General features: G+C 40.7%; 2 protein-coding genes across 3 annotated transcripts; one reads left to right on the top strand and one right to left on the bottom strand.

Moving 5' to 3' along the window:
* Window positions 1-1895: 1895 nt before the first annotated feature.
* LOC103457866 (solute carrier family 23 member 1-like) lies at window positions 1896-12473 on the bottom strand. Of its 2 annotated transcripts, XM_081602275.1 has the most exons (14): window positions 9088-12473; window positions 8398-8955; window positions 8126-8190; window positions 7356-7490; window positions 6449-6606; window positions 5899-6058; window positions 5190-5371; window positions 4894-5014; window positions 4645-4801; window positions 4282-4535; window positions 4031-4195; window positions 3807-3915; window positions 3571-3666; window positions 1896-2463 (listed from the first exon to the last, which is right to left on the bottom strand). In XM_081602275.1, exons 3-14 carry the CDS (start codon window positions 8171-8173, stop codon window positions 2240-2242), a joined length of 1809 nt encoding a protein of 602 aa, XP_081458401.1. In that variant the 5' UTR covers window positions 8174-8190; window positions 8398-8955; window positions 9088-12473; the 3' UTR covers window positions 1896-2239. The 2 variants fall into 2 exon arrangements, with proteins under 2 accessions (XP_081458401.1, XP_081458400.1); XM_081602274.1 differs by having other exon boundaries at window positions 8126-8955.
* Window positions 12474-19229: 6756 nt separating this feature from the next.
* On the top strand, window positions 19230-23772 carry chgb (chromogranin B). The gene is made up of 7 exons (XM_008398315.3): window positions 19230-19388; window positions 19569-19612; window positions 19714-19804; window positions 20735-22061; window positions 22210-22309; window positions 22464-22574; window positions 23502-23772. Exons 1-7 carry the CDS (start codon window positions 19349-19351, stop codon window positions 23580-23582), a joined length of 1794 nt encoding a protein of 597 aa, XP_008396537.2. The 5' UTR covers window positions 19230-19348; the 3' UTR covers window positions 23583-23772.
* Window positions 23773-23842: the final 70 nt, after the last annotated feature.

Below are 23842 nucleotides of genomic sequence, written 5' to 3'. Positions count from 1 at the left end.
ATATATATATATATATATATATATATATATATAGCAAAAGTTATTAATGGTAATGTAATTGAAAGAAAGTCATAGATGTTTCATTCACAGATTCTAACAGGAGATGCAGAGGAACATGAAACAAGCTAATTTTGTTAGCTGAGACCCAAACTGAACTTGTCGGCTTGTAAAATACTTTCTTTGGCGGAAGAACAGCCTGCCTCTACTACTGTCAAAGGTAGTAGTTTAGATCAAAGTATCTTCACGTGTTAATATGGCCAGTCAAAACCCATAATAATTCAAAAATGCTACTCATGGCATTTTGAATGTTTAAGCTGGAGACAGTGATATACCAGCTGTCTAAAGGATCCCTCATGACCTCTTGTGGACAACAGGAGTAAATATCTGCAACGGTGGAGAGTTTCACCTGCAGAGAGTCCCAAATGTAGCTTTAAATTCCACAATCATGGATGCGTCTGGGAAAACGTTTACTTAAAACTTGAAAGTATTATGAAGGCAGCACAGCGCTTCTCCAAGCAGATGGGGAGTTTTCAAATGCAAATCTGCCACATCAGCATTAACACATATAAGATGGAATACGATTACTTTCATGTCCCGGTTTCTGTTTGCAGAGATTATCTAGAGTTGCGTGGCTCATTAGAGTGCAATGTGGTTCCTGCGGATGATTCAACGCTCTGCCTCTTATGCCAAACAGATACGACTTGTATTCGTTGTTGTTTTCGCCTGTGCACAACTGGCCTTACTCAGGGCTTCAAAGCCAGAAAGGGAGTGAATAGAATTTGGATGCTGAAAGGGAAAATAAAACCAGTTCCTGTTTCAGGCAGAAAGAGCATTTGTGATATAACAAATTAAAGCTCTCCCAGATTAGCAGGACTCACTTTCTGCATCTCTTTCATTTGAAATGCAAATAGCCGAGTGTTGTATAAAACCCTGCTGAGAATCCTGTTTCCAGAACATCAGCAGGTAAAGTTTTATACGCTGTAAAATGTTCTGAAACGTGAAGCCCCTTATGAAATGATTGTCGCCCCTTACATTTTGTCACATCTGGCCACATTACAACCATAAAATACATTGTATGTTGTTATAGGACGATAGATCACCATAAAATAGTGTAAAATTGGGAAATGGAAACATTTCCCAATTTGGGAAAATTGGGAAATGGAAACATGTTTTTTTAAATATTTATTTTTAAAAATCTGACATATGTTGTGTTTTTGTATTCAGAACCTTTGAATCAAAACTCTGAGCACTAGAACCGTTTTTAAATAGGAACATGTTTAGATGTAAAGCGCGCCGTCGTATGTTTTGGTCGTAGTCGTGGCTTAAAGTGACATTACATAACTATCCATCCCGATAAAAAATTAAAAAAAAGGAAAGTTTGTGTTAGCAAGATAATAAAATACAAACAACTTTAAGCGATGTCGACGTTTTTGCAAGGTACTGTATGCAGATGAATCTGCAGTTCCCCCGGTGATGCCACATGATCCAGAAATAGCCTCATAGAGTGGGCAGTGAACCACTGACCAATAGTCAAAACACACCCTCATATGGCCTCTGGTCCAAACATTACACCGTCTCCCATCTGCCTGTCAGAGGTGGTTAGACTGAGGAAATGAAAGTAGAGACAAAGAGCTGACAGTGTGGAAGGTAAACAGTGGAGATGGAGATGATGCGTTATCTGTGTTTGTAGAGGAAATATAATGACATTTGGAGCGCTGCTGCTGCTGCTGCTGCTGCTGGATTGGAGATGTGGATATGCGATAATAAATATATCCTCAGGCCGTATTTAATTTCCTTTCAAAGGGGAAACTGAGGAGCAACCTGTTATGCTGTTCAGCTTCAGCACCATGACTTATTTGAAGGAAAATGAAAAATAAAAAATAAAAAATGGCGGATCACTTTAACACTTTAATCATTCAGTAGTTCACTTGTTTTTTTCCAAGTGTTGACAGAGGCTGTCGAGTCTGCTCCATGTGGAACAGAAACATTATTGAGCTGTCATTTCCTCAAGAATAAACACTGTGATGGTTCCTGGACATTTTAACTTAAACACAATAAGGACACCATTCACGGTTTTACTCAGATCAACATCAACAGCAATTTACATTGAATCAAATGGGCTATAACAATCAATGCTCAATGAAAACTGAAACCAAATTAATTATTTCAGATTTTTTTTCTTTTAATTTGTGCCCTAATTACACTAAAACCACGATTATTATTATTATTTTTTTTAAGTTTAAACTCTTGTCATTTGCTCAGTCCCCTCGCTCTGTGGCATGCCGTCCCCTGACTCAGGTTCGTTCTGTGGGCAAAAGGGGACGTAGCGGACCCAGGACTGCTTTTGAAGGCACGCCGTTATCCCAAACGGGAGACTGTAAACCTCTTCTGACGCCAAGTCGTTACTGGAATCTTCCGGATGTCCTGCGTTCCAGGTGAGAATGCCACGTTCACGCTTGGTCCCTGAACGAGGTAAAAAAAAATATATATATGTTTATGCAGAGTGGCTTACAGTTTTATGTTGATGATTTCGGTTCTGGCACTATACGCCAGATAAGTGTTTACGATGTGTGGTGGGAATGAATTCTGGTCAAGCCATCTTAAACAGAATATTGAAAAACAAAAAATAAAAAAAATTTATATATATATATTCACACTCCCGAACTTCAAATCTCAGTGTATTTTATGTGTGTGATACATTAACACAAAGCAGCATGCAGTTGTAAAGATGAAGAAAACTCATTTATGGGTTTAATTTCTTTCTTTCTTATTTTTTTTTGCTAAAGAAAATCTGAAATGTGTGGCATGCCCCTAAACACCCCTAAATGAAATCCATCGCAAGTAAGTGCCTTCAGAAGGAACTGCATTAGTAAATATTGAGGAGTTGCACAAATAGAAAATCTATTTGGTGAAAAACAAACACTTCTCTTGTTATCCCCAAAGTAAAACATGGTGGTAGCAGCAAAATGCTCTGGATGTTGTTTTTTTTTTTTATGGCAGAGGCTCAAAAGATTATCAGATATGATAATCAGATGGATGAAAGGGAGTGGTTCACCTATCAAATCCTGAGCTAATTAGTTAGATGAAAGCATATTTATGTTAATCTGACCAAGACAAAGGTCAAGATCATACTTGAATGTACTGATGCTCTCCATTCCTTTTTGAGCCGTTTTGGAAGAAACTGTGGTTCCCATGTATAGAAGTGATAGAGTCATATCCCAATAGACTTATTGCAAAAAAAAAAAAATAAAAATAAAAATAAGGTGTCTGCTAAATATTTGCCAACGGGGACTGAATGCCACACTTTTCAGATTTTTGGGTTTGTAATAAAAATTGATTTCTTTCTCCTTTTTTCTTTCATTGTTTCACTTCTGTATTGTGCAGGACTTTGTTACATAAAATCCATAAAAATACAACAGACCATAAAAAAGAGGTTTGTAGTAATGTCAGAAATATGTGGGGAAAAAATTATACATTGTGATTGAATGTATCAGTGCCAAGAAAGAAAGAAAGAAACAAAGAAAGAAAGAAGTTATTGTAACTGAGCAACAGCTCTCCACTTCAGCTTACCAGGAATCGTGTTATCTAAGAAGCAGCCGAGGAACCCTCCTACAAACATATGGGTGGTGAACAACACATGCAGAACTTGGTCCACCTCTTTGACACCTGAGTCATACGCACAGAGGACACGACAGTGAAATAACAGCTTGCTTTTTGGGAAAACCTGCTCACCGTTTCCCCGCTGAAACCAGAAACGGCTAAACGCGTCGTAATTCAAGGTTAAAGTAGCAGCGCGTGAACCGTACCTGTCTCTAGGACGCCAGGATTCTTCATGATCCAGTTTGGGATGGCGAGTGCCGAAAAAATTGAGAACCCAAACACGAAGATGTTCCGAGAAGAATTCATGTCTGTAAACTGTCCAAAACGAAGGATTACCAAAAAAAAAAAAAAAAGAAAAACCGTCATGATTTTAGAAATTTGTCTCTCAACAATAAAAAAAAAATATATATATATAGACTTGTCTATTCACCTGCAAATTGGAAATCCCAGCAGCACATATGACACCGAACATGATCAGAAACATCCCTCCGATGACAGGAGTGGGAATGGTGGTGAAGATGGCCCCAATTTTGCCCACCACTCCCATCAGAATCATGAGAAATCCACTCAGGAGAATCACAGTCCGACTACCCACCTGCCATCAAAGTGTGCAAAAAGGGGATTATTTTGAAGCTACTTTGTAAAAGCATCCGATCAGCGTTTTTCCTTTTTTGCACTTACCCTGGTGATACCGAGAGCCGCCACGTTCTCGCTGAAAGACGTGGTGCCATTGCCCGTCCCGAAGGCCCCCGCCAGCAAAGAGCCGATCCCTTCAACGCCGATGCCCCTGCTGATGGCGTGCCTCGGAGGAGGAGGCGCCCCCGACAACCTGGCGCAGGCGTGGTAGTCGCCCACAGACTCTGCCATGGAGCAGACTATTCCAGCCAAGATCCCAACCACAGCTGCCAGGTTCACAGTTGGAACCCCCCACCTGCCTGAACGACAAGTCAAACTGCTGATCGCTGAATTGGTCTTTTAAATCAATCGACCAATCAAACTGCGTTTTTTTTGTTGTTGTTGGTTTTTTTTAGTAAACCTACGCACCGGGGTATGGCAGTGTGAACCAAGAGGCCTTGCTCACCACATTTCCCTTCACATCAGTGCGGGCCAGGTAACCGTAGCGAGTAGAATCAGACGGCAGGACATCAAATATGGTGAGGAGGTAACAGACTAACCACGAGATGGCGATGCCCAGCAGAATCTAATTGACATCTAAAATTAGTATGGATTAGAGCTCTGATGTCGACATTTTAGCCCCAAGCGACATGCGAATCACAGCGAGAGACGTCATACAGGCATGGTTTGGAAGATGTAAAACTTTGCGGTTTTCCTTTTCTTGGTTTTGCAGCACAAGGGAACAGGGATCGGTATGAGACGGAGGTACTGAGAGAACACGATGATCAGCCCTGTCGTCCTGCGAGTACGACAAAAGGAACAGAATAACATTCAAACTGTAAACCAGTCTCGAGACAAGCAGATGCTGCTCTCTAAGTGGTAAAAAACGCATCTTGTAGAGAGACGTCATGTTCTGTCTTTTTGGAAATCCGAGCTATTGAATTAAAGAGTGTTCTTTCCGAGGAGCTACTTACAAAGCAGAAATGCCCCAGTGGGTACCAGCTTTTACTCCCGCCGAGTCAAACAGAGCCAGGCCTATCAGAGACACGGTGGGGGCAATGGTTAAGGGCCCCATGAAGCGCATGAGGAACCCGATGAGGCCAGAGAAACCAACGAGAATCTGGAGGACAGAGGCCACCATGATAGAGCCCTGCAGCTGTGGACAGAAACACAAGAACCAGAAGCATGAGCACTAACACTCTTAATAATAACGGCCATGACTTGTTGTAGTTCCCCAGGACAGGAAACACATGCAGTGCCACGAAAGAGTACTCGTCTTTCTTGTTTTTTTTTCATATTTTGTCACTTTAAACCCACAAAAGTGATCCTGTTTCATTTAGACCGTATGTGACAGACCGACACAAAGTAGCACCTCATTATGAAGGTGGAGGAAAGGAATGATTTTCAGTTTTCCTGTGCAGTTCTGAAAAGTGTGGTGTGCACATGCATTCAATCCCCTGCTAGTAAATAAAATTCATCCGCAATGGAGTCGGTTGTATCAGAATACGTTACCGAGAGAACCTGTGACTAGACTTGGAAATCTCCCCTCAGACACGCTCCATCCAATCCGACTTGACTTATTTTGCAAAGAACAATTGGTAATGGGTATTCTAAACGCCTTAGTTGCCAGCTTTGCAGATGCAGTATCTGCGTTAGAGAATGAAACTGTTGGTGTTGGCTCACTGTTCTCATGCGGCCCTGCCACTCTTCGATAAAAGCCGGGGAGGAGGTGTTGACCAAGCTGGCATTCTGCGTCCAAGCCGGGCACTGCCACTCTGGCATAGACAACACGGCCATGGCTGGAGTCACCAAGGCAAACGTGCCTCCCTGCAGGATAGGAAGTCTCCAAGTTTGACGAAGAAAACAAAACACAAATGAAAAGCAATGCAATCTGCAGCAAAAGTCAAGCAGGTCACAACGCTACAAAAGAACAAGGTGTTATTTCAAACTTAAATCTATGGATTTATTTGATTTTTTTAGGAAAATTTGCATTTAGTTTATTAAAAAAGAGGGTCAACACACTGTTGTTCTGGAACATTTCAGTCATTTTAGTGTGCACTTGTTCGAAATGCCAATGTTTAACATGGACGTTTAACTATCTTTAGCATTGACTCATTCTACTTACTTACTGGCTTACGCTATTTGGACAAAAACAGACGCAGTTGAGCTGCTATTTAACTACAAAACGTTCGAACACTTTGGACCTTTTCCCTCCCAAACCAGGAGTTCTCACCTGACACCAAAGGTGACCTGCAGAATGGTGCAGATGCCCGAAACAAAGAATATGGTGTTGATCAGAAGGCCCTGGGTCAGGGTGTCATGCTGCAGACACAGTCCCTCGGAGAGGATGAGGGGGATGGAAATGATCCCACCAAATGCCGTAAGGTAGTGCTGTGGAGGAGATAAAGATTAGCTTCACACACGTTTCCTTTTCCCGTCATGAGTTAATCTCGCCTAGCAACCGTGTAACGAACCTCCCTAGCCTAAATACCTCCTGGTTCATGAGAAATCACTCTGCCACTGTTTTTTGAGCCTCTGTCCGAGTAGCCTGTTGACATTTATGCTTCTTCTTTATTCAAATATGGAGTTTTCGTGACTTTCCCGGCTTTGTCTGCGCAATTTGTTCCACCAAAGCCAGCAGACATCACCTGATCACATCTAGCCACTTTGGTTACCAGGTATTTCCTAAATTGCTGTTCCTCAAAAATAAAAGTACAGAAATGAATAGCATGCATGAGTGAAGAAGGCCTCTACCGCAATGTTTTTTGTTTTTTTTTTAGTTTAAATCCCTGCGTATGCAGTCTACAAGTACATACCAGAATTGATGAATAGCTGAACTGACCCGGAGCCCATTGCTGACTGAAAACGAGACTATTTATCAGTAAATACTTCACTCCACAAGAAGGAAGTTAGTAGCTGATTTACCTTAATTCCTGTTAACCGCTTATGTAAACCGCCAACTAGTATTAGGGGTAAATTCCTTTAAATCTCTTTGCGAACTATTACACATCCCCTGTGTTTGTTGTAAAAATAATTAATTTCACTTATTTAACTTATAAATTATCAGATTTTTTATTTTTTTATTTTTTACATACAGTGAGATTTGTTGTCTGCGGTGCTGCAGAATGCAGTACACCCACCTGAACAGCCAGGAAAATGCAAAGGTACCAAGGAGGGACATCAGTCACACAGTAGGTTGGTTTATTTCTGTCCTCCTCTGCCACACCGCTGCTCCAGCTCGGCTTCTCCTCCTGATCATGGATTTGCTCCTGCAACTGTAGTGCAACATCCAAAAAAAAAAAAAAACTCAACAAAAAAACAAGCAAGCAAGCAGAATAAATTGTGAAGACTAAGAAATGACAAGGAATCACTTTTAACCAAGTCAAACGATTACTCACCTGTCGACTCTGCACTAAATCTACATTACTGTCAATTTAAAAAAAATTTTTTTACACAAACAAGCGTCAAAGCTTACTTGGAGACTCGTACACAGACACACGTTTACTGATATGTGCCCTAAATTTGTCACGACAGCAAGTTACTTTTCCATGACCTGACAAAAACGTGCAGATCCTAAAAGTGTACTTTGCCATTATTATACGGGACAGAATTCAGAGATGCCTCTTTCAATATGTCTAAAGGAGTGAAGAAGTTGTTTTTAAAGTAAAAAAAATGTTAAAAGTAGACTTTTTGAATCAATAAATCCTTGTAGATTCTGAACATAGAGCACAATATATTTAAGAAGCTTGTGCATCGCTAAAGTTTCCTTGAAGAGGTAAATAGAACATCTATGGAAGCACAAATCTTCATCTTTGTAAAGATATGCTCACAAGCATACATGGGAAAACTACAAATACATACATGTGAACAAAAACCTCTTGGTTTTACATGAAGTAGTGATTGCACTCACATCAAATGCCAGGTTGTCATGTCCTTTGCTTTTCTTCACTGAATCCATCGCAATCAAACCAAAAACTGTTGGAGGAAGTAGTCAATAAAGTGATTCTGTGAAAAGAGAGTCTCTTCTGTTCTCTCCTATTACCCAGGTGTTAATCGGTGTGCTCCCATCCCAGGAAAAAAAAACCCCAAAACAAAACACGCTAACCACAGATTCTCAAAATCATTAACAGATCCACCTCAGCTACATGAACTCAGCAGGAAAAACCGGTGCGAGTCTCTCACCTTCCTTATCTCCCACCGACTCGCAGGGAGGGACAGCGTTCCCGTTTTAAACACAGCATGTAACACTTAAAAGGAAGTTTAAAAGTGGAACCGTCTTAAAACAAATGTTAAATCTAAGCAATCGATTTCAAACTTCAAAACTGCAGGATTCGTTTTGCTTTTCTGCAAAGAGATAACGTAAAACACAAGAGATAACCTTTGATAGCGTGAGGTTTATAAGCCGGTGAGTCAACCGGGAAAGGGGAGGAATTTTGATCACACCGAGAGCTGTAAAGTTGTTTTTTTTTTAACTGGAACTTATACTGGAACGATCCCAGGTTCTGTTTTTTTTTATCTTGGAGCTAAACTGTTACTCATTTTTACAATCCTGTTGAATTTACAAGATAGATTCTTCTGTATGTTTTACGACCGCTGATAAGTCGTTGGAGGAAATGACGATCCTTCGGCACAGTTACAACAACACACATTACTTTTAATCAGATTCGTATCTGAGCCAAAACATCACCCTGAAGCCACCGTCCCCATGGTAACACACTGTGGTGGCAGCATCATGCTCTCCTGAAAAAAAAAACAAAAAAAACAATCAATAAGACAAACAGCTCAATTCCTTTTAGTTGTAATTTGTAAAAGGTGATTTTACAATATTTACACTCTGGCGAGCTGAACATAAATTCCTTTGAATAACCTTACACTGATCAGATTTGCTTCAGTGGATGCAACATAAAAATGTGAAAGCCTTCCAAAAAAGGGAGAAAAAAAGGGTTCTCTGCAACTTCCTGTGGGTACTTAGGTAAACTTCAGGTCACAAAATCCGACGCCTGGATGTTTTCTGAAGCATATTTCAGTACAGTCCACGGGGGGAGTCGTGCACACTCACCTTTTCTCGCTGATCTGGGTTAACAACAGCGGAAGACAGAACACCACGGGCTAAGAGCAGGTCAAAGTGACATGAATTATTCGGGCAGACGTGCAGCAACACACGTGACACCTGCACTACTGAGTGCCTTGCAGCACTCTGCTCACATTAGCCCACCTATAGTTGTGTTTTTACTTACAAAGTTCTTGTTGATCCTGCATGTTGAGAGTCATTAATATTCCAAGTGAAAGTCTTTGCAGCACACTAAGCTCTAATGCCTCTCGCTGCAGTGCAGCACATCATTAACACTGGGCAACATGTCTTTTTTTAGACAATATGGTTGTATCATTTCGAAGCCAAACGGCAGCTTAGTTTGTCACATTTAAGGTTTGTAGCAGTGTTCCAGTAAGAAGTGCTCTTTTTTTTTCTTTTTTTAAAGCAATCACGTTCATTAAAGCAAACTGCAGTGTGCCTCCTAATCTACTGTTTCCTGAACATTAAGTTGTTACACAAGCAGGAGTGTGTCTCCTGCTTGTGTAACAACAGAAAGTACTTTTCTAATAATGCGATTCTGCAGCATTTGGTGCTGCAGAGGTCTGTTAATCACCCACAGATTGAAGCCAGGTGTGTGGCAGAAGCTGAAACATGCGAGGCTATGGAGGCCTGAGGACCAGAATTGAGAAACTCTGCCTTTAACCTAAGCAAAACCCAGACATACCTTTCCTTAAAATACAGCTAATTTATAACTTTTCTTATGTACTAAAGCCAGAAATTGTCACAGAAAGTCACATAGACAAGTAAACACACAAAGGAGAGAAACAACAGCTTCTCTCTAAAAGTAGAGAAGGCGGGTGTAAACATGTAACTCTGGAAAGTATGCAAACCCTCATTACATATGTACAATTAACAGAAAAAATTAATCAATTTAGGCCGTTCTGTGAATGTACTCGCCCACCATCAAGTATACTGAAGGTTAATGTAATTGTCACAAGAAAAGAAAATCATTCACTTTCAGCTATGAGTCATCAGTTATACACTGACATGTTTTTTTTTTTTTAGCAAAGGTCTGAACAGATACAGATGGAAGTGTTACTGTGTTGCTCCTTTCTGTTGGATCTCTCTCTGTTGGAAATTGTCAAAACTTGTTAATCCGGCGACTGAATGACGGACAGATTTTACTGGACATATCAAAAGCTGGAACGCACAACGAAACTGGAAACCGGACCGGAACAACATGCTCAAACATGAAGTAAAAGGAGAAAAGAAAAGACGACATACAGCACCAACTTATTTAGTAATGCTCATCATAATGTTTCTTAATTCCATTTGTCCTGCAGGGAATCATCTGATTTCATTATGCAATAAATTTCAGACTGATAATCAAGCATTATAAAGAGAACCCGAAGTAGACGACAACATCGAATAAGGGGATAATCTTCCAGAACCAAAAAATATAAAAATATTCATGAAGTGTTTCAATAAATGCTTTGATTTTAGTAAAAAATGATTTAAGATTCTAGTGAGTTTTGTAATGGGAAGGGAGGGGGGGAATCACAACGAGCATAAATTAGAAGCTGAATAAATTGGAGCTGAAGAACATCGAGCCATCCCTGATGAATATTCACATATAAAATAATACAAACTGTGAAAATATTAACTTGAGAAAAATAAGCGAGTTTGTGTAACGATTTCTGTGCCTGCCGCACCAACACTTTTTGAGCACATAGCTTATTCTAGTTATCCTTCAACAAAGCCTGATTTGAAACTGCCCGGTTGTTTGTGTCTCTGTGTTGCCCTAAGGTTTGATTTGTGTCCTTTTCAGAGTGAAATCCTGCTTCTCTCTCGCAGACAAGGGTGCTAGCACCCTGATACATCCAACTCGCCTGATAAATTGCTCATTACCAGACCTTTACCAAACTTGGCACGCTGAAGAGGTACTTCAATCATCAGACACAACTGTGGCGAAGCAGCCAAGTATCTAAAAGCAGAAAAGTATCTTATCTCGTCTAAAAATGACAAAGAAGCACTGCAAACAATGAGATCCGGCAAGCATAAAACTGGAGAAAACCCTGCAGGAGTCTCACCCGGCATATCAAACACGTCTTCCGTTCTGGGGGTGTTTTCAGATAGACTATAATCAGCTCACCTGCAGAAGTCCTGGGTCTAGAACAAAAGCAAAAATGAAGCAAGTACCTGGGGAAGCATCAACCCACGCACCCCAAGGCAGAACACCTGTGGGTGTCCTGCTGAGGTATTCTGCACCGCCAGCACTTCTACTGCTGGATGACTTCATTTTTTATTATTATTATTATTATTATTATTATTATTATTATTATTATTATTATTATTATTATTATTATTATTATTATTGTGTTTAGTAGTCCACTAAAACGTCCTAACAAAATCCACATGGTCGTGGGCGATACTTTGTCACTGCACTTTGTTTACAGAGAGAGACACGGTATTGATGATGCTATTATACTGTAATTTTGCACCTGGGGTTACGTTTTTGAAGTGAGCAGAGCCCATGCTTGCTTGTTTTTATTGATTTTTTTTCTTCTTCTCAGAAACCAACAGTAATCTGTCCCAAGTCATACATCTCAAATTGTGCTGCTGTGCTGAGCTCTCGTCATAATTACGATTGCAGAATTATGACTGCGGTGGTGCGCTGCACAAATCGCCATGCGTCAGTTTTATTGCGCCGCTTATGAAGATGCAGCCAGGTGTGGGCGCAACTCAGAATGACTTGTGTTTTTTTCAGGCACGGTCAGAGTGGGGGGCTAGGGGTGCTTGAGCATCTGCCCCTTTTGCTCCTTGCCCCCAAGTGCCCTTTTGATCCATTTGAAAAAAAATTTTTCAAATGGAAAATTTTTCATTGGTCCTAAGCCCTCTTCTGACACATAACATGTACTAAAATTATTTGTTTTTTTGTTGGGGTTTTTAGTACAACATAATAAGCCCTCCGGTCACCTTGTTACCTTTGACCTTTTGCCCGTGACGCATGACGCAGTTGAGGTAAGGCATCTAACTGGAGCTCAACGTAGCGAACGTTCCAGATTACATAACAGTTTTTGGTGAATTAAAAAAAAAAAAACGTTTTTGGTGAATAAAGTGGAGTAAACTTGCTACTTGTCAGATGAGGGAAAACGTTGAACATTGTATTGTTTCTGCTTCAGCATGGAGTAGCAGTTATGCAGAGAGGTAATGAAATACAACAGACACTGACAGGCCTCTGCGTCTGCCTTTCTCTGATGAACTACTGAGCGGGAGGAGACAGCCAGGTGAGGAAAACTGTTCTTATCTATCGATTCAGTATTTTTAATCATACAGACATTAGGCTGTTGTTGTTGTGCTATTTGCTAGCTGCTAGCTAACGACTTTGCTAGCAAAGCAAAATAACTAAAAAGCTTCTCCCCTGTATCTTTAATGATATCAATCATTCTTCAGTATTGCTTATGCAATAGGAGCACATCACCCGTCCAAAACCGATCATCTCCATAATGGATATATGTCTTCTAATTTCCTTTGCTGCATAATGTACATTGCATTTATTCAGGCGTTAGGTAAATGTATCTTAAAGGAGAATAACACTTAAAAGTCCACCAAGGATATTCATTTAGAATTAAAAATAACTCACCCTGAACTATATAACAGATATAATGTATGTAATAAAAGTGTCATTAATGAAGGGGAAAAAACTCAATCCAGACTTTAAGTAAGTTTAGGGTCTGGTTCACAGAGTATGAAGTTAATTTTTTCCCCCCAATTATTCAATGAAAAAAAAACCTCAGTTAAGTAAAATAAAATTGTAATCAAAACTTTTGGAATTGTAATGATTCTTTTTTTTTAAACAAAAAGTTTTGTTTAAAAAACTTTTTTTTTAATTAAATAAATCACGCACCCCCAGGGGTGCGTGGGTTGATTCAACCTACATTCAACCTACCCCTACCTCGGGGTAGGTTGAATGTAGAGCACATTCAACCTACAATGCGGTTGAATGTGCCCTTTTTTTTGAGCACCTGCCCCTTTAGTGGTCTCTGCACAGCCCTGGTATTTTTAAAATATGAACCATCGGCAAAGATATTTATCGCTGCCTTTTGCGATGAATCCCATTGGTCCAAATTATTTGATCCTTCTCTTTCCTCTTCATTCAGGTAAGAATTCAAGTTAGTCACACGTTGATATGAAGGATCAAGCAGGGATGCAAAATCTACAGCTCATATTTTCTTGAAACTTGGAGCTCAGTTTTCCAAAAAGGTTCCAGGAACTTACCAGGAACATTCTTAATGTGTACCTAATGTGTATTTTCCTGAAGATGAGGAAGCAAGCTATGTTATGAGGGGAATTACTACTGGTGGTTTCCAGAAAAGCACCTGGTAAGTTCTAGGAAAATTCTCCTTCTACTTCTCTTTTGCGTTTTGGAAGCCCATCTCTATATTATTCAGGAACAGTCCCAACAATGTTCCATAAAAATACGGTAAGCTCTTTAAACTCAGTCAGTAAGTCCGATAGAAGTTTCGGGAAAGTAACCCTCTGAGTTTCATACATGTACTATAAAGTTTTAAGATAATATCGGTTTTTATCACAGCTGACACAAGGTTGTTTGGGGCCATAAGCAGAATTTGACTCGGTGCCCTTCTTCTTGTTAATAACATACGCACCACTAGCGTTTCAATACAGATCTGTTGAAATCTGGGAGAGTTGGGCAAGTTTCATTGACAAAGCTTAAAACTCATAATGAGTTATTATGTGTTGAGCTCAAACATAAAGAAAAGACACACAATCCAATATTCCTTAGCGTTAGAAGTCAATGCGGACAAACCCAGAGATCCACATTTAAAGTCTCTAGAAACAACATCTTCCTATCAGTCCTACTCTGCTTAATTTGCTCCTTCTCTGAGTTTCTCTTGCTGCCTCATTATCCCTTGCTGCTGCTGCCGTCAGACAAAATCACTTAATATGTCGTAAAAAAAAACAAACAAAAAAAACATTTGGGATACATCTGGAACTGAAAACAAGAGCACAAGACATCAAAGCTTCCTTCTTATAAACTAACCGTATTAACATGGCTATAATATGTTTTTATGCCTTTCAAAACATTAGGAGCGAGATCAATCTTCCAGTATAACAATGGAGAATCTGATTGAAACTCGCAGTACCTCGCTATATTCTCAGGCAGCTTGTGCTTTCGGCTCTGCCCTGTGGGAGTTTATAGCTACAAATCAAAACCAACGCAGGCCGTAAAACGAGGTAAGGCCAGAACAGGGAGAGCAGATGAAGCGATGTCAAGCTGGGGAGGTTTGAGAGCTACAGGTGCCGGGGGCTAGCAGGGAGCTAGCTCTTTGTTTACTAGTGTAACTCTGACAGTTGCTGCAAGCAAGAGACATTTAACATGAACTTTCTTGTTTACGAAAAGTTGTCGACTTTTTCCACACTGTCACGTTGCGACTGTAGTCAGCGATGTGTTTACGTAAGATGGAACAACACAGAGTAGCTCATTATTCAGGAGTGGACTGAGTCTGATAATCTCTCATGAGCCTATGATTTTTTTAGAAACATTTTTTGTTAAAATTAATATAAAATTAATATTCACAGTGTTTTTGGTGTATTTTCCCACTGAAACCCCCCAATTATTCGTAAAATAGCTTGACCTCAGTTGGATTATATGGAGAGTGTCAGTAATATTTGAGCTTGCTACAGATTTTCAGTTGAAGTCAGGTCTGGACTTTGACTGGGCCACCCTACCACAAAAAATGCTTTCTTTAAGCCTTTCCACTAGTACTCGTTGTTTTCCAGCTGGCAAGTGATCCTCCATCCCAACCTCAAGTTTTTAGCAGCCTTTAAATTTATTTATTTACTTTTTCTTTTGTAGGATTGTCTCATATTTGGCTCCACCCATTAATAAATTCCGATCAGCTTCCCAGAATCAGAATGGTAAGGAAGTAAAAGTTGGATTAATAGGGGTTTTTTTCTCTTCACGTAAGCCCACAATTGTATATTAGGGTTGAATAAGCTTCTAATTTATATAAAAAAAATGCATGTATAAATATCTTTTTCATGTTGAAGAATACATTTTAAATGGTCAAGTCTTATACTGAGTCTCAATTTAACACTTTAGTAGAGTTTGACTAAGAAAGCAGGGATCATATGTACAGTGCAAGTTTTCAGAGTAATAAAATATGTCCATCATTTTCAGAAAGATGTTTGAAAACGATATCTCAAGGTCTCTCCTAGAAGGTCCACAGCATTAGTAAAGATGACTAATTTTGCCCTAAAGTGCCTTCACTTCTGTGACCTTCTTGTTCTCGGTTTAATTGACGCTGATGTTAAATGTTCCTCACAGGAGTGATAGCATTAAGTTGGCTGAAGTCAGCGTTCGCACAGCAGCGAGAGAGGAATTAAATTGTTTTGTCTGAGTTTGCCTTCGGGCTCAAAGGTTCAACTGTTGTCAATCGGTGTAAAGCTTCAGAGAGTCACGCTGACCTCAGCTCACTCCCTTAGGGGGACTTCTCTCTTACTTTTAGTGTGGCGTTCAATGACACCTTTGGGTTTGACGTAAACGTCAGGCCCTGGATTTCAGGAATTCCTTTTTTTTTTTTTTTTACGAGTTTTCCAGAAACAAGATGGAATTTTTTTATCGGATGTGCTGCAGTGGTGTTGAGCTTGACTGCGTTCAGCATGGAAATGGTGTCAAGAATGTAACACGCATTAAGGATTTTATATTTTACCATCATATTTTCCATGGCACATGTATATGTTCAAAGTGAAGAATAAGCTCATATTCTTCACTTGGAATGAAGAATTTTACCTTAGGAAATTAAAAAATTCGCTAAGATTTTAAATTTGAAGACAATATAATGAATGTCCGCTTTCCATTATGTCTAAAAGCTGAATCCACGCTTTACCCATTCACATATGCATTTATTCACAGATATGCAGATAAGTTGGCAACTTGCCCAGGGTCACATTAATGTGTGCCAGAATCGAACCTACGACCTTCCGGTCACGAGAAAACTACTCTCCCCACAGTGAAGACAAAAACGTCTCAGCAAAATGTTCGTCAAGTAGTTAAAAAAAAATGGCCTGGAATAAATAAGAAATACTATGCGTCTTTGACCAGAGAGGCTCGTCTGCTCTCTTTGGACTGTCATCAAAATTTTGCCGGGTTGTTAAAAGCCAAGCACAAAGCCCGTCCTGACCAAAGATCAAAGCTCACTCAAAGCTTTCATGCATCAGTAACATTGCGTTCATTGTCAGCAGCTTGTCTTTTGTTCGTGGATGAAAAATGAGCTGTGAGAAAAGCGACTGTGTTGCAAGTTAAGACAATGCAAACATATTGGGCTGCGCATCCCAAATCCCTTCTGCACCACCTTTACTCTGCTTTATGTCTTTGAGGCTCACTAAAATATTCATCAGGGCTGGAACAGAACAGCACAAAGGAACAGAGGACCACATGCCAAACGCGCACATTTAGAGAAACGTGCAGGACACGGCTGCGTGTGGAAAGTGTCCGATTCATCGGTTCAGTGGTTTTAATACCGAGTAGATGAATCATGCGAGCCGTGACGAGACCTTTTCAAGAGATTTTATCCGCAGCAGAACTTTACTCTGCTCCTGCTCACTGAACACAGCACGTAAAACTGAAGTGGCCCTCCTATAAATTACAGCAAAGACCGAGCCTATCGACAGCTGTAGATGAGCACGGATTGCTTGAATGCACAGTACGCCATCGAGCATTACACTTCCGTGCACGGATCAGTTATTATTTTACCACAGCGGAGGCCGTCTGCAGTAACAAATATCCGTAACCGGTCGTGTTACACATGAGAAGCGCACCCAGGCAGATTTATGGAGCACGGAGCTCCCGTTTTGCTTGCAGCCACTGCAGTTTCTGGGCTCCTGGTTTCCAAGACATGATTGAATTTGTATGTGCACATTCTGGCACAAAGGAAAGGTCAGTGGTCGCTGTGTAAAACATCTCATCGCCACACGCTTATCACCACACTTGAGGCTGAATTATTTTAACTTTTGTGAATGAAGGTGCGCGCAATGGGGGATAACAGGCGGCTGCAGGAGGGAGCAGGCAGACATGAAGTGGCCAAAAGAGACGCTGTCAGACGAAATGTTCGTTTGGGTTCAGTATGTTTGAGCTGCTCATTTCAGTTTGTTCCAGTCCAATCCCAAATTTATGATACAGTTTTACGTAAAAAAGCTGGTAAGAAAAGAAAACTTCTGACTTTAGATTGAAAATATGCCCTCAAACACATTCAATTTCTGGCAAAAAGAAATTGGGGCCTACTCGGCTCCTTAATGTGGCTCTTCGTTCTTCTCACTCTTCGTCATCCACTCTTAATTGAACTAAAAGCGCAGGCCTAATTCCAACTCAGTAGCTTACTAAAATCTCCTAACTGTATCATTTACAAATCAGCTATGGCTTCGTGTGGAAGGGCATTAATTTTGTCCAGGCTACGTTACATTGCATTATTCATTTCAAACATGAATAAATCAGTATATTCTTGATTTTCTCAATGTTCAGTTCACAATATCCTAAAATGGAGGAAAGTGTTGTAACGTTTGTTTTTGTTTTCTCTTTTCTTAGTCTTGACATGAGGTGGCACATCTTCTGCTTTTAAAAAGTTAGATTTTTCTCCATCTGGCAATGGATGGAGAAAAATCTGTTGCTCAGATTTGTATGCATGATATTCAGCTGAGTGGACAGTTCAATAATTATTATTTTTTTCCTAGAGCAATGCTCGCAGATGTAAGCATTATTATGTTTCCATGTAATGTCACACAAATATCAAAATCAAGCCATAGCAACAAAGCATGTTGCTGTGGCTTTATGAAAGAAAAATCATTTTCAATGCTTTCTCATCATCAGAACAAGCATAAAAAATCTAGATGCTGTGCTTCAACCTCCTGAGGTTTGAAGCACAGCATCTAGATTTTTTTATGTTAAAATAAAGTCAGAAATCCATCCATTCATTCATTCACGGGGCAACTCAGTGACTCATGAGGTGAATAAAGGTTTAGTGCAATGCAATCTGACACATACGCATTAAAAGCAAATAAAGTTATTTCCTTCTCAGCAGAGTATTCATTTTGGATCTGAATCCTTTCTCTCTGCAAATTCTAACCCTCTCATAACCAGAATTATATGGACGTTTCTGATGTATTTTTGATGTTAAGGCTGTAGAATAATTTCAAAAAGTGCAGGGAGTGAGTGCACACGCTCTTTTTTCCCCCAAGTTAATTTAACTTTCAATGCCTCGTAGTAAGTCAGTTTTACTGTGTGTGTCTGATTACAGTAAGAAAGGGTGAACCGGGTGGCGTGTGCAATGGCACAGATTAAACAGTGGGTGGCAGTGTCATCGATGACCCGCATGTAGGGTTTATTGAAACAAACCAAATCGTGCATATACACGAGAATAGCTTCTTTTTTTTAAGTTCTGGGAAAGTATATTTGAGTGTCGGGGGTTGATTGGAATTATTAATTCCAATAATTAAATTAAAATTAGGAGTAATTGTAAAGCTTATTTCTACCAGTTACTGTTTCAACTATAATTTATTATCCCCTCGCCAAACTTCATTTTCAGCAGTTCCCCTGCTTATGAATCTTCCAACTATTCAGGTTATTCAGGGATTAGGCACCAAATTATATAAGTCTTCGTGATGTTTTTGTTGTTGTTCAACACCCCCCTGTCCCACCAGGCTTCTCATGATGAGCAAAACTCCAACTGCAACATCCCCCTAAATAAAAAATAAATAAATAAATAAAAACAAACATGCAAGCTATCACCTGGATGCATCGTGACACTGACTAGATTAAAGAAATTCACTCCCGAATAAATATCGACCTAGTTGTGAATCGACTTTCGTTCAGGTCACTTTTCCTTTGCGGGTCTAATGAGTCATGACATCATGTCTTCCTCCCACGCTCCCCCAGCCCACTCCCCTTGCTTTATTTGAAGGCTCTCCTCGCTCCACCTCCCCAGTCAGCGCTGCTCTCTCCTGCCGCTGCAGAGGGACGAGAGACGAGAGCCTGATGGTACAACTGGCTCACTTTTTCTCCCGTCGTACCCTCACTACGGCAAAATGAAGCCTGCGCTAATCGTGGTTTTTGCTCTCCTTGCAGGTAAGGGTGAATTATTATTTTTTTATTTCACAATTTTTTTTTTCTATTTTTATTCGTTTTGTTTTGCGTTTTTTGTTTTTGCATCCGTACAGACAGTTGATAAAGAGTTCAGCACCATGGACAGAGATGAGTCTCGCAGCTTCGCATTTGACTAAATCCTACTTTTTCATTTTTATGCAGAAACTGTCGCGCTCCCAGTTGGCAAAGAGGGGCAAAAAGATGTGGTATGCTTGAATTATTTTATTTTATTTTTTACATTTTCAACTCATAACATGATCACGTCAGTATCTTGAACAGAATAAGATGATTTCTTTGACTTCTGCAGGTTGCACGATGTCTGGTCGAAGTCTTGACCAAAGCGCTGTCCAAGCCGGACGTTCATTTGGATCAGGAATGCAAAGACATTCTCCAAGCAGGTTTGTTGGAAAAACAATATAACTCAGGTGTTTATATATATAGCTAAATGCAAAAGATGCTTTTTTTTTTTTGCTCTCAATCGGGTTTACACACTATACATGTGTTTATTTTTGTAATTTGTTTGTTAATTTAAGGTAACAATGACTTCTTTATGAGGTGGGGGAAAAAAAGAGTACTTTGCTTTTTTAATCATTTTTTTATAATGAAAAAATAAATAAAAAAGAGGCATAAGTATCCAATACCACTGTTTTGCCAAAATTTCATGTGCAAATCTTTTGGGGGTATTTCTGTAGGGGTTTTGCAAGTGACTCAGTTTTTTTTTGTTGTTTTTTTGTAGATTTTTCTAAAAAATAACTCATACTTAGTCGAACTGAATGAAAAGCATGAAAAGCATGTTTTAGGTCTTGCCACAGATTCCTAAATCTGCTGTATGTTTAAGGAGGCTAATTGTGCTGAAATCTCAACTTTTTCTCAGTTTTTTGCAGGTTTCTTAAAAGATTGTCCCTGCATTTAGCTACATTAACCTTTTCCTGAAAACTATGATCAGCTTCCTGGCTACTATGCTACAACAAAGCATCTCCACACCATTATACAGCCACCACCATGTTTCACAGTGGAGATGGACAGATTGTTGTGTCAGTTTTCCTCCATACTGAGCAACCCTCAGTTGGGTTTCATTTAACTAGAGCATCTTTTTTACTGCACCCCTTTGTGCCAAACTGCACAAAGGGACGTCTTAAAGCTTTCTTGTTCATAAAGCTCAGATTTAAGTAACTCAACTTTCTTTCCACTCTACAGATATTGATCTATTCCCAGATGTTACACCGTAGATTAAGTTTGCAAGACCCTCTTACATACTCTAAAGACTGAAATCAGCTAATCCAGTCGAAGTTCACAATCATTTTTTTCCCTTTGTTTTTCCTTCATAGGTGTCAAATATGCCCCAGTGAACAAAAAGACTACAGAGGGGACTGCAACACAGGAGGAAATCTCTGACGCGGGAGCCCCTACGGCAAAGACGGCGGACGTCAACGACATTGAGGCACTGCTGAAATCTGTGGAGGAAAAGAGGGAAACCCCCGAAGAGGAGCGGAACCAGGAATCATGGAGTCTGATAGAGAAGCGGGATGGGGATCAGGAGGAAGAAATACGAGAGAAGCGGAGCAGCTGGAGGCCAGGGAGATTCCACCAGAGGAAGAGCAAACGAGGAGAGGAAGATTACGACCGCAGTCAGGAGAGTTGGGGAGGCCTTGAAAGGAGGTACAACGACAAAGAAGAAGAGGACGGAGAAAGTGAAGAACGAGAGAAGAGGAACTGGAGGCCCGGAAGGCACTACCAAAGAAAAAGTAAACGGGATGAGGAAGACGGGGAAGAGGCAGAGGAGGAACGCAGTCAAGAGTACTGGGATGCAGACAAGAGGCTGGAGAACGAGGAGGAGGGGGAGAGAGAGAAGCGCATATGGAAACCCACACATCGCTATCATCACAAGATAAAGCTCCACAGGCGCAGCGACGAACCATCCGAGGGTGAGGGATACGAAGACCGCAGCCAGGAATCATGGGATGTTGACAAGAGGAGCTGGAAGGCTGGCAGATTCCACCAGAGGAGACACAAGCGCGATGAGGAGCTATCGGAAGAAGCGAGGGAAGAGCCTGAGGAGGAGCGAAGCCAGGAACATTGGGACATAGACACTGGGAGAGAAAAGAGAGAGTGGAGAGCGGGAAGGTATCACCAAAGGAGGCAGAAGAGAGATGAGGAGCTTTCCGAGGAAGCAAAGGAAGAACCTGATGAAGAGCGAAACCAGGAATATTGGGATTTTGACACCGGAAGAGAAAAGAGGGACTGGAGGCCGGGCAGGCATTCCCAAAGGAGGCACAAACGTGACGAAGAGATTTCGGAAGAAGCCAGAGACGAGCCTGATGAAGAAAGGAGCCAGGAAGCCTGGGACTTTGACACAGAACGAGCCAAGCGGAACTGGAGGCCCGGCAGGCACCACCAGAGGAAACACAAGCGCGCCGAAGAGCTCGGAGAGGATGGCAGGGAAGAGCCGGAGGAAGAGCGCAGTCAGGAATACTGGGATTTTGACAAGAAAGATGACAAAGACGTAGAGATAGAAAAGCGGATCTGGAAGCCCACACACCGGTACCACCACAAGAGGAGACTTCACAAGCGAGGATCGTCAGAGGAAGAGATTGAGCCGATTGGCGACTCGGAAGAGAACGCAGAAGAAGAAAAGGACAGAGATGAAGCCCTGAGGTATTCTTACCCAATTCTTTTGTTCTTTCCCTTATACGCAGCGGATTGTAGATTTCCTATTTTGAGTTGTACGACACAAATGGACCAACATGAACCTGCTGGGATGAACTAACAGAATATTTGTGGCATGTAAACTGATCATTTTTAGGTACTTGGCTGAGAAACGCAATCCCTGGATTGACAGAGGCTATTACCACCCAGCCTGGTATAAGAGAGACTCAGACGAACATGCTGCATCATCCGCTAAGGTGAGCCTCTCGAATGATCATTTTAGTTTAACCTGTTTGCATTAAACTTTAATGAAGCTTTCGAAAGTTTTAGAACATGCCTTTGATGCCCGTAAGTACTGCCATGCCAGAGCTCATTGCTTAGATGTCTAATTGTTCCTTTTCATTGTTTCAGATGGATGAACTGACCCAGCTGCTTAGTTACAAGTTAAACCAGCTGGCTAACCAATCCACTAAAGAGGAGGATAAGAGGAGTTCGCAGCAGAGAGAGCTTACACCCCAGGAGGTTCAGTCATGCTGTTTTTTGACTAATTGTCCAAGTGTACAGCTTTCTTTATGTTTGAATATCTATGCAAAGACAACAACACAAGAACACATTTTGTTGAAGTGCACCATTTCAACTGTATGAAAGTCATTTGAGACCGGGATGCAGCCAAAACATGACGGGTTTATGCATATTTGCAAGGCTTGAGCAGAGCGCATTTATTTTACATGACGTCTCTGCAAACGACACAAACCGTATTTGGTTGACTCTGCCTCGGTCTCACTACGGCACGTCTTCTTGTTTACCCCGTTCGACTTCCCCGCGCCGGTATTTTATGACTGCTGCGGTAATCACACCGAGGAGCGAATGATTGGAGTCTCTGAGAGCAAATCAGCCCAAAGATACTCATAAAAGTGTGGAGGACTTCTGCCTGCAGAGGCTTATCTCATCTCATACATTAGAGCGGGGAAAAACAAATTACTGAGGCAGCGTCAAAGTGATTCATTCGTTCCACGACGCTGCATCTCGCAGGATAAGAAGGGAATATGTAACCCAGGCGAGTTATTAACCTATTAGAGGGGTCCTCCTGACATGGGGAGAGGTTTAAATGTAATGTCAGATTTCTTTAAAATATAACAATACATTTCATAAGTGTGCAAAGTAAATTGCTATTTTGATAGCAAAAAAAACAACAAAAAGCCAGTTTGGACAGTTGTGGGCAATTATATCTTCATAATTGCCAGCTTCCTGCGTCACATTTAAGCCCAACAAATTAAACTGGGACCCTTCTTCCCAACTCAACCAAACTTTTATTGAAGAGCCGGTGAAGTCAAACTACGCTTAATATTCCATAAACAATGTTTGAATGGCATAAAGTAGTAATTATATAACATTTGTTGGTTCCAGGTCTTACAAATAAATCCTTTATTTCCCTCCACTCCCCAACAGGAGAAACAGCTGGAAAACCTGGCAGCGATGGACATGGAGCTGCAGAAAATCGCAGCCAAGTTGCATGACAAGACCGCATAAACCCGGAGCATTTCACTACAGCCTGTGAACCATGCCAAGTTACTGTGCATCTACCTATTTAATGGGCTTTGTGTAAAAAAGAAAATAAAAAAGAAACAAACAAAAAAAATTGCAAGAAAGCTCACATTCTACCTGCTTTACTCGATGTATTTGTGATGTTACGTCAAAATTAAAACAGCATGGGAACGGCTTGGATGTTTATATATGCTTTGTGACGATATGAAAATGTCAACGGAGACCAATTATTGAAATGTATTCGA

This window comes from Poecilia reticulata, chromosome 21 (genome assembly GCF_904066995.2).
Source record: "Poecilia reticulata chromosome 21, P_reticulata-male-v2, whole genome shotgun sequence".
Classification (NCBI taxonomy): domain Eukaryota; kingdom Metazoa; phylum Chordata; class Actinopteri; order Cyprinodontiformes; family Poeciliidae; genus Poecilia; species Poecilia reticulata.
The sequence above is the reverse complement of the archived record's forward strand: the minus strand, read 5'-3'. Positions and strand labels throughout refer to the sequence as shown.

Coding starts and splice junctions, on each gene's coding strand:
- LOC103457866 (XM_081602274.1), bottom strand. CDS start 8,173: ATGGATTCAGTGAAGAAAAGCAAAGGACATGACAACCTGGCATTTGAT. Junction 7,491..8,125: donor ATGACAACCTGGCATTTGAT/GTGAGTGCAATC, acceptor GTTGCACTACAG/TTGCAGGAGCAAATCCATGA. Junction 5,015..5,189: donor CACTGGGGCATTTCTGCTTT/GTAAGTAGCTCC, acceptor TCGTACTCGCAG/GACGACAGGGCTGATCATCG.
- chgb (XM_008398315.3), top strand. CDS start 19,349: ATGAAGCCTGCGCTAATCGTGGTTTTTGCTCTCCTTGCAG. Junction 19,613..19,713: donor AAGAGGGGCAAAAAGATGTG/GTATGCTTGAAT, acceptor TGACTTCTGCAG/GTTGCACGATGTCTGGTCGA. Junction 22,575..23,501: donor GAGAGCTTACACCCCAGGAG/GTTCAGTCATGC, acceptor ACTCCCCAACAG/GAGAAACAGCTGGAAAACCT.